We start from the raw sequence: 17,844 nt of genomic DNA, 5'->3' as shown, positions 1-17,844 counted from the left end.
TTAGCGCTTTCTAAGTTTGAGGTTGTTTTTTTAGTTTTAAGACTAGACTTTTATTCACAAGCAATTTAATTTTCATATTTTATAAAGAGAATATTACACTTTCATAATTTATTCACAGAGCATTACATTTTCATATCTTGTTTACTTGTTTCTACACCAAGACGTGTGGTGCTCATAACAGAGCTAGAACAATTAGGCAATTAAACCTTTATCATGTGTTACAGTAGGTTTGGTGTTTCCTACGTAGTGTACCTATTCACAGGTAGATCACGGTGGAATGAGTTGTTCTATGTCAAGATGGCAAGGTGTGTAACTCCAAATCTACTGGGGCACAATTAGTGTGGCTACATGATGATAGCACTTCTAGCGATTATTTATCTAGTACATGCTATACAATGATAGGTCGAATCTGATTGGTTGCTATGGGCAACTTGTCCTCTAGTCCTTTTAAGAAGGTTTGATGCATCTCCTCTAAATTCCTGGCAGTTGGGGCACACTTGGTGACTTTAAAGCTAGGTACATATTAGATGATATTTTTAGCATATATGGCCAATTACGATGGATCGGTACTATAAATTGTTCACATTGTTGAGTGTGCACGCACTATCGTGCTTTCCCGTGAGTCGTACATTGGGCCTTATTCAGAGTTGATCGCAGCAGCAAATTTGTTAGCAGTTGGGCAAAACCATGTGCACTGCAGGGGGGATAGATATAACATGTGCAGAGAGAGTTAGATTTGGGTGGGGTGTATTCAAACTGAAATCTAAATTGCAGTGTAAAAATAAAGCAGCCAGTATTTACCCTGTACAGAAACAAAATAACCCACCCAAATCTAACTCTCTCTGCAAATGTTATATCTGCCACCCCTGCAGTGCACATGGTTTTGCCCAATTGCTAACAAACTTGCTGCTGCGATCAACTCAGAATTACCCCCATAGTGTCTTCAGGTTGGTCGGGCATGCAGCTCAATCTGAGGATATCATCAACGACAGCATACACCTGGATGTGGACACGGACGATATCTTATTGCAAGATTGCATAGTGCGTACACATTAAGGACCTTATTCAGAGGTGGACAAAGCAGCTGCGTTCGCATGCATGGACCTGTTCCGGGTGTCTGCACGCACGCGCAGCGGCTACAGTGCATGTGCGTAACCCTTCACTATGCAATCGCATGCTGGTCGTCTAATGTGTACCCAGCTTAATGCCTAAATCAGGATATTTGTGAGATATGTAAATTGTTAGTTACTGTCATTGTAGAAAACAACCTGGTAGATCCTGATCATACGGCAGTCAGTTGAGTTCACACACTCAATGGTGATTAGTGGGCAAATGGTCATGCAAAGTATACAATACTTTATGCATTAGGATTAATATATATTAGTTGATGTCAGGTTTAGTCAAAAGGTGTGAACAAATTTCCCTGATAAAATGATTCATGTTGGCATTTCTAATTGTTTCTTATTGCAATTCACTTTCTCTGAATCTATTTAACATAATTCTCTTGAGACTTTCACTAATTAGCAATTCCTTATGGTAGAAACATCCATCATCCATCCAAAACTCATTAAGATCTAGTGATTTTACTGGGGCATGATGAAATGTTTTAGTGATGTCACTGGTTCCTGGTAAATTAATAGGTTGGTCTTGACATGAATATTGCTTCAGACAAAATAAATAAATAAATGCCTCTAATGTATATATTAAACAGGAGTTGATCACCCAATGTATTACTTGAGGAGCTCCCCAAAAGGGAGGAAGCATTTTACAGAGAACATAGGCTATAAGTCGCCTTGGACTGTGAAGATGCATAAAAAATTGTAAGAAGTGTGATGTTATTTGTAATTAAACACCTCAACAGAAATCACTTCGCTGGATGTCTCATAAATAATAAAAATATTCATACAAAAAGTAAGATTAATATTAATACAAGCAAGTAAATTCTTGTTACAAAGCTTTCTCATCTGTGCAACATGAATGCTGAAAAGGAAAGAATGCAAAAAAGGTATCGCAGTTTAAAAGAACAAATATACAAGCACAGGCAAGCAATGCATCAGCAAAATACGTTACACTGGCTGACATTTACTAAAGAAAAGAAATATCTAAATTCCTAACACCCCATCATCCAAATGATATAAGTGGTGCTGGACACTGTCCTGCATCCAACATTGAAAAAGCATTTAGAAGAAATCACAAAGAAATCCAAAAAGTTCCTATAGCGTGGCAGACCATAAAGAGGGCCGTTACAGTCCATTTTACATAGTGCCTTGTTCACTGCATATTGTATGTCCTAAAACAACACATCTCCCAGGACATGTCATACAGAATATTTGTGAGACGGACACTGCTGTATTGCTTCCTTCTACGGCATACAGTAGCTCGCCAGTTTCATGAGCGCAGAGAAGCTGTAGGAGGAAGGTGTCCTGAAAGTGAGCCAGCTGGGTACACACCTGTTCGATCCACAACTGATCGGGTTAAACGCTCCTGTTAAGCCAAGCAGTGTGTATCAAGCCGAGACCCTCTGTGACCACTGCAAGCCAGTGGTAGCAGCAAGTGGGAGGGTTAGGGGGAGGGTTAAGGGGTAGGAGACAGCAGCTCCTCTATGGGGATCTGGAGGTCGGCTGTGCAGCACATGAGATGCGACCTACCAGTCCCGACTGTTGCAGGAGCGTTATAAGTCATTTATTGGTTAACGCTCCAGTATCGGCACTGCATACACACCTATACAATCAAAGGGCATTCATCCGATATTGCGGGAGCGGGCCGACGATAGTATAGGTGTCAACCCAGCTTTAAGTCCGTCTTTGCAGCCACAATTCTGCACTTGCATATAGTTAGCAGGTATAGTTAATGCTCCCTACTGGGTGAAGGGAGCATAGGGGGACTTTGTCCTTTATGCAAATAGCACAATGTACTCAGTAAGAAAGACTTTATATGAAATATGGCAGTCCTCTTTAAGATACTTATAATATTTAACCTTCAACCATTTAACCATCAAGCTGTAGTGGGCGTGGACTGATACAAATGGTTAAATATAATATGCAAAGCTCTGTGCAATCAGAGAGGAACAATTTTGGTATTACAAATATAGGGACTCATTAGCACTGCAACAAATAAAATATCTTTCTCATTCCTTACACATTCATATTATAAAGCTGTTATCACTGTGTCACTATTAAGAGATTTTTCAACTTCAAGGTCGTTTCCAAATATGCCAATCCCTGAGACTGTACAATGCCTTGGTAGTTTGGTAAATGTAGTAGTAGCAATCCCAAGTTCTCACTTCTATGGAGGATCTCTGCTGTAGAATATGTGGCCAATCAAATTACCTTGAGCGTTATACGAAAATCGAGGTGCCTGGCATACTTTTCGGCCAAAAAAGTATGCCAAGCACCTTGATTTTGCTCTATGTCAGATTGCAGAGTTCATTATAATTATTATGATTAGCAGTGCTTGGGTGCATATGCATTACTCAGCATGATACCACCTCTCGTTATGTTATCAATTAAGTTGTGCAGACCAAACCCCCCGTCCCCACGTATTTCTGATACTGTTAGTAACTATGGGGCAGATGTATTAACCTAGAGAAGGCATAAGGAAGTGATAAACCAGTGATATGTGCAAGGTGATAAAGGCACCAGCCAATCAGATCCTAACTGTTAATTTACACCTTGCACATATCACTGGTTTATCACTTCCTTATGCCTTCTCCAGGTTAATACATCTGCCCCATTATTTGTATGAGTAATGTCATTTTTTTATTGAGTAACACATTTAAAAAAAATTTAAAACTTTCCACAGAGAATGAACAAATGTATATTTTCTAATATTGATATATATGTTTTGTACCAAAATCTATTCTCAGTCATAGTGGATGAGATGAATCTGTGTGAATCATTTTTCTGAGGAACCACAAGTTCAGTTCTTGTGTGTTTTAAGAATCTAAAGGGGGTACTCACGGAGAGATCAATGCTTAAAATCTAAGCAATCTGACTAGATTGCTTAGATTTTAAGAACAGATCACTCGTGTGTACCCCCCTCAGCGATAGCGATGCGCGGCCCTGCACATCGCTATCGCCGGTGCTAGATTAAGGCCTGCATGCAGGCCAATCTCGCACGTCGCTCATTTCACACGCTGGGTGAAATGAGCGGCTCCCCGTCCTCCCCCGCATCGCTCAGCACACATCGCGCTGTGCTGAGTGGTGGGAGAGATGTGTGCTGAGCGGTTCGCTCAGCACACATCTTTCCCGTGTATGTGGCCCTTAAGGCATCAAGGTATTTTGGGGGGAATTGCGCTCTCTCTCTCTCTCTCTCTGACAACCAGCTACTCATTATTCATTTTTGCTACACTTCCTGTTAGACTAGATGATTTCTGTCCATTCTGATGCATATTTAAGAAATGGAAAGCTACCAGAATATGCAGGAACATACTTTAATGAATTCATTACTTTATGTACAATAATATAATATATATAGAAATATAAAGAAATGGCACAAACTGACTTACTGAGTTGTAGAGAAAGCCTTCACCATTCATAGCCACGTAGAGTCCTGCCTTAACTCCTTGTATTGCAACCACCCGAAGACCCACAGGGATCAGATTAAATAGGGCTGAGGTTAAAAAGAGAAGAAATGTTCCTTTGTAATTTTTTTTGCCTTAGAATCAGACTGTATTACTGATGCTGTGCTGTAACAATTTGCAAAACGTTTTTAAAGTATTATTTTATAAACCCTTATAACGCATAAGTAACAAACGCACAAAAGTGCTTAAGAAACTCCCGTCCCAGTAGAAGTGTTCAGTGTGCTGTTTTATGAAAGAATATTTCCATTTTGTAGGAATGATCATTTGCATAACATTACAGGTATACAAATTATTCTATTACAAGTGCACAGAGCATTGTTCAGACAAATAAAAGTTAAATCTACTTATAAATAAGCCTACCTGTGTGATTTCCATATCCTCGAGTTTAGTTTGTAAGTATGATTCCTCCCCTGTGTTGAATCATTGGCTTTATACAGTCTGTTAAGCTGGATACATATAAGGTCTGATTCAGGTTTGTAAGCAAAGCAAAAAAAAAACACACAACTTGGCAAAACCATGTTGCACTGCAGGTGGGGCAGATGTAACATGTGCAGAGAGATTTAGATTTGGGTGGGTTATTTTGTTTCTGTGAAGGGTAAATACTAGCTGCTTTTGCATGTACCATACAAATGTTAGACAGCTTTATTTTTACACTGAAAAAGGAGATTTATGGTAGATTTACCATAGTTAAATCTCTTTCTGCAAGGCACACTGGGTTCCACAGGGAATACATCAGGGTGTAGAGTTGGATCTTGATCCAGAGGCACCAATAGGCTAAAGCTTTGACTGTTCCCAGGATGCATTGCGGGGCCTTCAAAGAACCACGTTCTCACGACAGGAGAAGGGGCCAGCAGCTAATGCCATACAAACCCAAAGAAGCTAAGTGCGTCAGGGTGGGCGCCCTGTGGAACCCAGTGTACCTCGCAGAAAGATTTAACTATGGTAAGTCTACCATAAATCTCCTTTTCTGCAGCGGGGTACACTGTGTTCCACAGGGAATACATCGGGGATGTCCTAAAGCAGTTCCTCATGGGAGGGGACGCACAGTAGCAGGTACAAGAACCCGGCGTCCAAAGGAAGCATCCTAGGAGGCGGAAGTATCAAAGGCATAGAAACTACTGAACGTGTTCACTGAGGTCCACGTAGACGCCTTGCACAATTGTTCAGCGGACGCGCCACAGTGGGCCGCCCAAGAAGGTCCAACAGACCGAGTAGAATGGGCCTTGATAGCAGCAGGAGCCGGGAGTCCAGCCTGCGCATAAGCTTGTGCAATCACCATTCTAATACATCTGGCCAAGGTTTGCTCATTTGCAGGCCAGCCACGTTTGTGAAAACCAAAAAGTACAAAAAGGGAATCTGACCGTCTGATGGAGGCAGTCCTCTCCACGTATATACGGAGAGCCCGTACCACATCCAAAGACCGCTCTTTGGATGACTGACAATGCTAAATTCCTTTGTCGTATAACAACCCTTTATGAAGCTAAGAACACTGTACGCTGTTTACTTAAGAAGTACCGTAATGGTACGCTAGTTGCGTAACGATCGCTCAGCCGTAGGCGAGACGCTCAAGCGTCACGTTCGCTCACGGCCCAGCGATCACAGGACACGTTATTGGTTATGTCTAGGGTAATGATTCGCTATGGCGTAGCTTACGCTCGAGACCACGAGGAGGTCACCAGCGATGCAGACGCTCACAACACTATACCTTTATGATAAAACCTTATACCAATGAAATACACTGAATACCTTAATGTGAGTACAGGGTGTAAGTGCAACCTTGTGTAACCTGACTAACTACAAAGCTGCTTGAGCGTCACCGACGCTCAAGTGAACACTTAACACTATAGGAAATACACAGATGCTGGTTTAGGTTCCAAAGCCTATTGACTGTATTATATCTAATATACTTGTAAAAGGGGATAACAGTACAAATGATACACTACAATATAACAGAGACTTCCTAACCACAGAACTAAACAATAAATACAAAAAGACAATACTACACTGACCTAAATGCAATACAATACAATACTATCTAATACAATACAATACTAGCCTAGTCTAGGGGAGATATGAGAGAACAGGACAGAGAGAGAGAGAGCGAGAGAGAGAGAGAGCGAGAGAGAGAGAGAGAGAGAGAGAGATTGGCTCACAGAAAGACAATGATAACGGAGAGAAACTTACGCACAAAGGGTATGATCGCCTGCGCCTCGATATCCAGCTCCCGGCTATCAGCAGATAACCGTTGATGAGAGAGTGAGAGCTGGATGTGGTCGGCCTGCCTATTTATGCCCCACACACAATGCAATCTCCTGGTCCTACAATCCCATTGTCCATTGGCCGAAGGAATTCGGCCCTGCATCATAACAAAAGGTCATAGGGTGATTCATACAGGTGGGCTGTGACGATTTCCAACAGCTCAGGTGGGTGGGAAACTGGGTTTCCCGCCGCATACCTGAGTATGTGTAAATAATAGAAATGGACATAAACTTCTTATGTCCATAACTATTCGCACGAGCGATTAATACGCTCCAAACCAACACCGGAATATTGCTAATTAAATACTCTTCCGATGGGTACCAAACACTGCTGTATGATTCCTGTTAGACCCTTCGTACGATATAAAGAGGGATTCCTCAGCTCTGGGACATTGTATTTTAACCAAACTTTCAGAATCTATCAAAGGGACCATGATCTATAAACTACATTAATTGTGAACATTTGTAACGAATGAGTCGCACGCTACGACTACATAAACTCTACCGTAAATACGCATACCGCGCCTGCGAGTGCACGTTATTGCGGGTATGCGCATCCACGGGAGAGCGTACGCACGCGCAGCACGGACCAGTGTGCGGTGCAAATATGGCAACGTGCATTGAGACATTTTTCTGACTTTGACAGTCCACCCTTTGGCAGTCAATAATAACTGCCACAAAACATTTAAGGAGAAAAATGTAAGTCAGGGGTTAATTGATTTCCATGGTTGGGTAAGGGAGGAGAGAGGAGAAGGTGTGAAGAGGGTATGACCTAGTGAGATAGCAGAAGCATGTGTGTATGAATCCATGTTTGGGGGGTCATGTATCATCGTGCCGTACGTGTTGTAAATCAAGCTTCGAGGTATTGCGAAGTATACATTTGAATTCCTTCTTATCCTGTGGTACAGGTCTGTGGATGGGCTGTCAAACTCTACCGAGCTCATTTCGGCTGTGGTTGTAACAAAATGGGGATGCACATTTTAGTTGATGATACATGAATGGGGGAGGTATGTGGTTGCTGATATCTGTGCCTGTATTCCCTATCGTCTATGTGTGTCGTTACCTGAGGGTTGTAGAGATGAAGATAAAGAACACTTACGAAAAATGCAATGATATTCTATGTCAGGGAAATGTACATCTGTTGTTGAAGTTGTGTTCGGTATCTGTTGAGAGTCGTCTTCTTTGCGCTGTTTTGCTCCTTAGGCATGAGCAACAAGCTTTGTCAGTGCCATCAGATTTACAAAAATGTTGGGCTAGCGTGAGTTTAAAAATACTAGGGAAACTGGGGATCCATGGCAAAGTTCATCAAGTGTCCATATTTAAAGTTGTCAAATCTTCTTCTTTGGTGCTTGTCTGTTGTCTGTATACATCTCGTCTCGTCAGCTTCCTCGTCCAAGGGGGTCTTTGTATCTTGGAGAAAAGCAGAAAAACAGGTGAAAGAAACGGACCGTATAATCGCATTTTCATCACATTCTGGTTTCTATCATTGGGTCATAAATCAAATCTAGGTTAATTACGGTTTCCTCACTCCTCAAGCTCATCACTTTTGTACTTTGTTTGCACCTCATTAAAGCCTGCCCGCATCTAAATTTCAATCCAATCGATATAACGACACCCAAGATACATAGTAGAAACTTTCCAACATCCATTATGACTCCTTGAGCCCAGTCTCCCAAACCGGAGAACCAATTTCGCGGGTTCAACCATGACACCCAACCAGTCAGCTCATTACCTACAGCAGCAAGGGTGAGATTGTGTTTTCGACGAAATTCCCACTTCAATTGGAGAATATCGTCCATCTTTTGGTCTATGACCTCTACCGGATCCTCGGTGCTATTTGTGATATACGTGCAACACTTTATGCCGTACTGTGTTGCCAATGTAACACAATATCCGCCTGTTACTGCTGTAAGATAATTAAGAACCATCCTATGCTGAACTAGTTCTGTTTTATAAGCTTGAAGTTCTCTTCCAGTGTATCTGAAAGTGTCATCATACATTTCAGTGATATTATCTAACAAATTGGCGAGTGCGGAAATGTATCTATAATTCATCACTCCCCGAGCGGTACGAGTGAAATCTAACGCTACCAGAACCTGAATCCCGGTGGATTCATGGATAAGATCAGAGGCCGGATGCTCTAACCTTTCTGACAGTTGTCTTTTAACTCGGTGCTCGTAATGAGTGTGAGTATAAGGAGCTTGGGCACCACGGTGTATGTCCTTCATTTTGTCATGTGTAACAGTCATCACTTCAGGCAATACTTTTCCAATATAACACAATCCTTCAGAGTTTGGGGCAAGCCATTTGTACGCCTTTCTCCCGCATATGAAATATGCATCATCGGGGAGAACATAAGGGACGGAGAAGGACATGACCATGTTACAAACCTTCCAGGTGAAATCTCCTGACCCTAATTCTTCCAACTGCTTAATGCACGTATCGGTTTGTACGATATGTGCACAGTATCCTGGTGATACCTCTCCAACTCTAGTAATCCTATTTCCTAAGGTATATCGATACCGGAAAGATTTTCCTCTACTGGCTATATGGCGTACGAGCTCTGTATCTGTAGGCATTCTATCTGCTCTGTGTGAAAAGGTCATGGTAAGGTTGCTCCATGACACTTCCCAATTTCCCGGTTTTCTGGGATTGGAGATATTAAAACATAAGAGGGACCTATCCACATGGTATTGGTGGAGCTTCAAACTAGGAGGGCTGGAGATGTTAAACCTCCGGTCCACCGGTCTCCCACCACTTAGCTCAAGTACCTCCCCTAACGTTAAAGGGAATGGTACTAGCCCTGATTTACTGTGACCCTGAGGTACTTGAGAGCATACCCAACAATCTGTTTGGTTTAACACGTTACCCACTAGAGAGTGATAGTCACTCAATGGATGCCGGTCCATATGGATATTAAAACTAGATTGGCATTTCTTTATGCATCCATCTTCAACCAGATTATCACAGAGCCTACAGATACAATTTTCTTCAGCTAACAATCCATCACAAGTTCTTCTATCGGATCGTTTTCTGATACTCGCCTTTGCTTGTTGGTTTGGTTGATCTTGGAAAACTACGCCTCCATCATCATAATCGGAACCCATTCCAGAACCTCTCTCGACCTCTATGGTACTCTCGCCGGAACAGACTGCTCTGGTCAACATCATGGTTAACATCAAAATCCGGATCACAGTCTCTTGGGGCAAGTCCATCTTTGAGGAGGAAATAGAGAAGAATGAGAAGGGGGAAAAAGAAATTTTAAGGGAGAGGGGCTGGGAAGTGGAGAAAAACAATAAAAGGGAGAAGGGAGTCGACAACTGCTTTCGGTCTTCAAGGCTCAGGTGCCGCCTCAGTCCTCCTGGAACAGACACTCCAGTGATACAACCTCTACCGTCTGTTCCTTATCACGGGACTTCTCTGGATCGGCAACCTTTTTGCAGTGGGATGAATGGACCCAAGTCTCTCTCTCAGCAACCTTCAATGCTGTGGTGCTAGTCAATAAGACCTGGTATGGTCCTTCCCATCTATCAATAAGACAACCTGAGCGTAGAAAATTTCGTATCATTACATAATCCCCAGGTTCAATGTCATGACAATTACTATCTGGTAAATCAGGAATCATTAACTTCAGATTATCATTTTGATTCCTCAACTGCTTACTCATGTTAATCAAGTACTTTACAGTTACTTCATTGTTACATTTCAAATCATCCTGAGGGTTAATCATGACATGCGGTTGTCGACCAAACAGAATTTCAAAAGGGGACAGGTTAAGAGGGGACCTGGGAGTGGTTCTGATGCTATACAAAACAATGGGTAAAGCTTCTGGCCACGTCAATCCTGTCTCTGCCATTACTTTACTCAATTTATTTTTAATAGTGCTGTTCACTCTTTCGACCTTCGCACTCGCCTGTGGACGGTACGGAGTGTGCAGCTTGCTATCAATACCCATCAATTTACACATTCCTTGAAAGACATCACCTGTAAAATGGGTACCCCTATCACTTTCAATGATTCTAGGGATACCATATCTACATACAAATTCCTGCACAATTTTCTTAGCTGTAAACATAGCGGTATTTGTAGCTGCTGGAAAAGCTTCGACCCAATTTGAGAAAACATCTATACAGACAAGTACATATTTCAAATTTCTACATGGGGGTAATTGAATGAAGTCAATTTGTATTACCTGGAAAGGGCCGCCGGCAGGTGGGATATGGGATGGTTCTGTAGGTATTGCTTTTCCAATATTCTTTCTCAGACAGGTAAGGCATGACATTGCTCTTTTACCCGCATGAGAGGAGAATCCTGGGGCGCACCAGTATGCTCTTACCAATTTGCACATCCCCTCCTTGCCTAGATGAGTCAGCCCGTGAGCTGCTTCAGCCAGACATGGAAGGTATGCCCTGGGGGCCACTGGTTTACCATGTCCATCCGTCCAGAGCCCTGAGGACTCCTGGCCATATCCCTTTGCCTTCCAGACTGCTCTTTCCTGTGTGGAACACAAATTCTGCATCTCACACAACTTCTGTGTGTTGATGGTATTAAATACCATCAACTGTGTGGTGTTTGTCCGTGTGGGGGTAGCAGCTGCAAGCTTTGCAGCTTCGTCTGCTCGGCTGTTACCAAGGGATACTGGGTCTTGGCTATATGTATGTGCTTTACATTTGATAACAGCCACTCTGTCGGGTTCCTGTATCGCTGTTAGAAGCCTTTTTATGTGAGCTGCATGCGCTATCGGTGTACCAGCTGCCGTCATGAAATTTCTGAGCCGCCATAGGGCTCCGAAATCATGGACTACCCCGAACGCGTATCTAGAATCGGTGTAGATATTGGCTGACTTACCCTTAGCCAATTCACATGCTCTGGTTAGGGCGACCAGTTCAGCAACCTGGGCTGAGTGAGGTGGGCCTAGCGGTTCCGCTTCTATGGTGTCTTGGTCATCTACGACTGCGTATCCAGTACACAAGTCTCCCGAGTCTGACTGTCTGTGACAACTACCGTCTGTGTAGAACGTGAGTTCTGCATCTTTCAGTGGATTGTCACTGATGTCAGGCCTTGCGGTAAAATTTTGGGTCAAATATTCCATACAATCATGTGTATCTTCCTTTGCATTAAATCCTCCTTCCCCATCACTCTCACCTTCCACCCTTTGTGTCTGACCAGGCACACCTGGGAGAAATGTTGCAGGATTTAATGCGCTGCATCTCCTTATGGTGATGTTTACGGGGGCCATTAATGCCAATTCCCATCTTGTAAACCTTGCTGATGAGACGTGTCTGGTTTGGGCAGAATTCAATAAGGCAGATACCGCATGCGGTGTATGGATTGTGAGGTTGTGGCCTAGCACGACATCTTCGCTTTTCGTCACTAGCAATGCTATCGCCGCAACGCTACGCAAGCATGTGGGGAGGGATCGCGCTACCGTGTCTAGCTGGGCGCTGTAGTATGCAATTGGCCTGCTGGCGTCACCGTGTTTTTGTGTTAGTACACCTGCTGCGCACCCAGCACTTTCTGTTCCGTATAGTTCAAAGGGTTTCCCATAGTCTGGCATACCTAGTGCTGGTGCCTGCGTTAGGCACTGTTTGAGTCTCTCAAATGCTGTTTCAGATTCGTCTGTATGCGAAATCCGATCAGGTTTGTTTGAAGAGACCATTTCCTGCAAAGGTAGCGCCAATATGGAAAACCCTGGGATCCAATTACGGCAATACCCACACATTCCTAAAAACGTCCTGATCTGTTGCTGGGTTTGTGGCAGTGTCATGTCTCTAATGGCTTGGATTCTATCAGCGGTCAGGTGTCTCAGTCCTTGTGTTAGACAGTGTCCCAAATATTTTACCTTAGTTTGGCATAATTGCAACTTGTCTTTGGAAACCTTGTGACCTGTGTCTGAAAGATGAAACAGGAGCTGTTTCGTATCCTTCAGAGATGCTTCCAGTGAATCTGAACACAGTAATAAATCGTCCACATACTGTATCAATACTGATCCACTGTCTGGTTGGAAAGACTGTAAACAATCATGCAAAGCCTGAGAAAATATACTTGGACTATCTATGAAACCTTGGGGTAACCGAGTCCACGTGTATTGGACTCCTCTGTATGTGAATGCAAACAAATATTGGCTGTCAGGGTGCAGAGGTACCGAAAAGAAAGCGGAGCAGAGGTCAATAACAGTGAAAAATTTGGCAGTGGGAGGAATTTGCATTAGGATGACAGCTGGATTAGGCACTACGGGGAACTGACTCTCAACTATTTTGTTAATCCCCCTTAGATCCTGCACTAGCCTGTAACCCCTCCCCCCACTCTTTTTAACAGGGAAGATGGGACTATTTGCGGTGCTGGACGTTCTTACTAGAATGCCCTGTTGTAGCAAGCGCTCTATTACGGGAAAAACTCCTAACTCCACCTCTGGCTTCAGAGGATACTGTGGGATTTTTGGAGCTATCCTACCATCTTTTACTTGTACAACTACTGGAGCTACGTTTGCCATTAATCCAGTGTCCTGTCCATCTTTTGTCCAAAGTGACTCTGGTATCTGAGATATCATCTCTTCTACTTGGGATGGATTCCTATTTGTCATAATGGAATGTGACATTAATTTTGATGGGGAGTCTAGCATGTCTCGTACTTCCTGAGCGTGATTCTCAGGGATGTCCAAGAATACACCTTCAGGAGTACAATAAATGACGCAACCCATTTTACATAGTAAGTCTCTTCCCAGGAGATTGGTTGGTGCCGATGCAGCCAGCAAAAAGGAATGCTTGGTATGCAAAGGCCCTATTGTAATCTCGGCTGGTTTGCTAACAGGGTAGTGCTGGACTACTCCTGTTACTCCCATGGCTGGAATTGTCCTACCAGTGGTTCTCATGCCCACTGTCGAATTTATCACTGACTTGGCCGCCCCTGTGTCTACAAGAAAGTTTAAAGTTTTACCAGCTACATTGATTGCAATTTCTGGTTCGCTTCCAAGACTAGCAATCAACTTAACTGGCTGCAGATTACAGGTATGGCCACACCCCTATTGGGTATGCTGACCTCCCTGAATCCCGCTGGCAGCAACTACTTGTGAGGGAGTTAGTTGGGAACTACCAGAGGCATGCCAATCTCTGTTCGGGGGATATCTTTTTGTTTCCCCTGTATGTGGCTCAAAACTCCGCCTCTGTGGACCCTGCTCCCAATGTCGTGTGTTGTGTTGTTGTCTAGGGGGTTGAAAAGATCTTTGTACATTCTTTGTTCTACATTCTCGTGCAAAGTGTCCCGGTCTGTTACAAGAAAAACATGTTATTACACTTGCCTTACCCACAGGATTCGGTGGTACATACGCAGGCTGCCTTGTGGTCAGCGCCTGTATACTTACGGACATCAACTTATCACTTTGCGACTCTCTGTGCCTAGTGATGTTTCTGTCGTGATCAATAGCAGCCTCTCTCAAGCCGGACACTGACAGACCTCGCCAGCATGGTTGCGTGGTCTGAACCCTAGTCTTTAATGTTTCCTTTAAACCATCCATCAGTACAGATACTGCTACTTCCCGATGGTTTGGGTTGGTCTTAATGTCTTCTATACCAGTGTACTTTGCCATTTCTAATAGTGCCCGGTGAAAATATTCTGTTGCCGTTTCGGACTCCTTTTGCTTAATGGAAAATATTTTATTCCATTTAACAACGGCTGGGAAATACTCCTTTAGCTGTAAATTTATCCTTTTTACATTATCCTTGTTGTACACGTCTGTAAGCGGTACATCTTTATCCAATGCACAGTCAGCTAAAAATTGAGTTGCGTCAACATTGGAAGGTAAACAAGCTCTTAGCAGTATCTGCCAATCCTTGTTGTTGGGTTCTACAGTGTTACCTAGATCCCTGATGTATTTTTGGCTAGCAACTAAATCCTTTCTGGGGTCAGGAAATTCGGACACTATTGTTCTTAATTCCATTCTGGAAAATGGAGTGTACATGGCAATGTTCCTTATGGGAGTGGCTCCAGACACATCTGTTTTTCCATTGGGAACTGCTATTACCCTTACAGGAGCAATTCTAACAGCCTCTTCCTGTGTAGATTCTACAGCTTGTTGTGGTACAATTGTTTCAGTGTAGTGCATGGTGCCGTACTTACCCGTTGACACGACCTCACCTATCCCTCCGCTAGGGGCTTTCACTAATCTCGTGGGTGTCGCTGTGCCTACTGTGGTCTCTGCTATGGTGGCTGCAAGAGAGAGAGCTGAAATTGTTGCTGAATCGTCTTCTTGATCACACTCCTGAGGAAGGTTCAAAACAGGGTACAACTTGCACGGGTTAATACTTGCATGAGTTATTTGGTTAACATCATTAACATTTACAGTGTTACTAAGAGTTTGTGTTTTACAACCCAGTGCGTTTCTCTCCGCAATCAACTTCTCTCCTGCAATGTATGGTGGAGGAGGAGCTGTGGCAATCAACTTCCTGACTGCCCCAGATCCCGCCGCCAGAGCCAAACCTCTCTGTATCTCACCTTCCTGGTGCCATAACTGTAAACAATCATGATGTTGAATTCGTCTCTTTGTTGATTTTACGAGACATATCCTCCTCCTTAAATTTTGTAACACTTCTGGACTGAAGCTACCTATTCTTGGGAATTTGTCCCTGTCTTGTACAGTCATTCTCTCCCATTCATCACATAAAGATTCGGTGTGAATTCCATATTTTTCACACATTACATATCGTGCCGACCCAACTGGTCGGTTCACAGAATCAACCTGAACCAGGGTTGATCGCCCCCTACCTGAACAAATGGCCCCCATAATCTGCAGGCGTTGCTTATTCCTCCTTGAATATCAAGGCTTTCAGCGAACCCTTACAAACAAACCAAGATGTCCTTGGGCAGGCCGGCGGTGGTGGTTTATCAAGTACCCCACTTACTTCTCGCCCACGTTGGCCAGTACTGCAATCACTGTAACCAGAGCTGCTGTACCCAACCTAGGGCCCCTGTGAACCTTTATTTACTGGAACATATGAGGGTTACCCGCAGGACACTTACTCTTTCCAGTAAAGTTGGGGTTGTTAGATAGTTCCTGAGTGACCAGCGAACTTCCCTTCCAAAAATAAAAAATTACACAAATCACGTCAGAATGTACAGATAGCGTTTGTGACCACTTTACTCTAATGGTATTAGGTCAGATTACTAACTACTGCACACAATAACGTGCGGTCCAATCGTTCAGTATACGAGCACTACTTGTCATGTACTGAAAGATCAATGGAATCTATGTTTCCGGCTGCGATTCCTTCAGCCAGAGCTTGTATGGCCTATATGGGTTCTGCACCAACACCCCAGGCGTTGTGCCACTGGACTTTTATAGCGGACCTCTTTGTCTATTTTACCTGTTACCTTATGACCTCCTGGTCTTGTTACCTTATGACCTCCTGGTCTTGTTACCTTATGGTCCGCTATACTCTAATGCTCAAATATTATTTAACCAGGGATGCCTCCCTGGCCACCGTATATGTCACTTACACGTATGTCCCTTGACGAGTACCCGGCTTTCCTTTTGGTTCCACCTTAAAGTTATATAAACTTTTGTATACAAAACACACTCACTCAACACAAGTACACTTTTGTTTCTATATCTATTTCTGCGCAGAAATTGTCTTTAGGCCAAAAGTGTTACCAATTAGGAGCAGGATCTGTTAAACTAAATTTCAGATTTTCCAAAAATAGATTTGCGTTATTTACCGTGTCGCGTTATCTACCGCTGTGCGTTAATTATCGCCTTTGCGTTACTTCACTTTATCACAACTTGAGCTACGTGGGCGTAACCGGACGCTACGTTGCGTAATGAACGCTGCGTGCGTCTGCCTTTTGGATTGCGTACGCTAGTCTTTGTTAGCGACACGTGTACGCAATGCAAAGGATCCACCGTAACACAATATATACTTTTATCAATGTAAATGATCCCTGATCATCTACCGCAATCCACACTGACTGCCTTGTATCTCAGACAAACCGTGTGTTTGTTCTATACTTTAACTATCACCTCTACTATGAAATAACAGCAAATCTCTTTTTAGCACTTTCTATCAACTATAAAATTGGCAAACAGGAATAGTGATATACGAAAATGAAACAGAAATGCAGATATATGTATGCGTGCGTGTATACGCAAGACAGAAGAGAAATAAAACAGTTTTAAAAGACACAAGCGTTTTGTTCTTACTTCCGGTTCCCGGATTCCTTCAGCATTCTTTATCTAAGCGAAGCAGACGCTTATCCCGTCAGCACTGTGAGACAACCTCCCACCCTTTGCTGGAGGGATAATGTCTGCTGATCTACCTAGTGCAGATATGAGAAGGATAGGACGAGTCCCCAATTGACAATGCTAAATTCCTTTGTCGTATAACAACCCTTTATGAAGCTAAGAACACTGTACGCTGTTTACTTAAGAAGTACCGTAATGGTACGCTAGTTGCGTAACGATCGCTCAGCCGTAGGCGAGACGCTCAAGCGTCACGTTCGCTCACGGCCCAGCGATCACAGGACACGTTATTGGTTATGTCTAGGGTAATGATTCGCTATGGCGTAGCTTACGCTCGAGACCACGAGGAGGTCACCAGCGATGCAGACGCTCACAACACTATACCTTTATGATAAAACCTTATACCAATGAAATACACTGAATACCTTAATGTGAGTACAGGGTGTAAGTGCAACCTTGTGTAACCTGACTAACTACAAAGCTGCTTGAGCGTCACCGACGCTCAAGTGAACACTTAACACTATAGGAAATACACAGATGCTGGTTTAGGTTCCAAAGCCTATTGACTGTATTATATCTAATATACTTGTAAAAGGGGATAACAGTACAAATGATACACTACAATATAACAGAGACTTCCTAACCACAGAACTAAACAATAAATACAAAAAGACAATACTACACTGACCTAAATGCAATACAATACAATACTATCTAATACAATACAATACTAGCCTAGTCTAGGGGAGATATGAGAGAACAGGACAGAGAGA

At 43.2% G+C, this 17,844-nt stretch overlaps 1 protein-coding gene across 3 annotated transcripts in view; it reads right to left on the bottom strand.

Moving 5' to 3' along the window:
• Nucleotides 1-17,844, bottom strand: part of FGF12 (fibroblast growth factor 12) — a 926,229-nt gene that overhangs the window by 273,997 nt on the left and 634,388 nt on the right. For all 3 annotated transcript variants that reach the window (XM_063916449.1, XM_063916448.1, XM_063916446.1), the window contains one exon: nt 4,508-4,611. In XM_063916449.1, the coding sequence (XP_063772519.1) occupies nt 4,508-4,611 (104 nt within the window). The remainder of the gene's footprint in view (nt 1-4,507; nt 4,612-17,844) is intronic.

This window comes from Pseudophryne corroboree, chromosome 4 (assembly GCF_028390025.1).
Source record: "Pseudophryne corroboree isolate aPseCor3 chromosome 4, aPseCor3.hap2, whole genome shotgun sequence".
Lineage (NCBI taxonomy): Eukaryota > Metazoa > Chordata > Amphibia > Anura > Myobatrachidae > Pseudophryne > Pseudophryne corroboree.
Note: the sequence above shows the minus strand (reverse complement) of the source record. Positions and strands in the feature narration are given on the sequence as shown.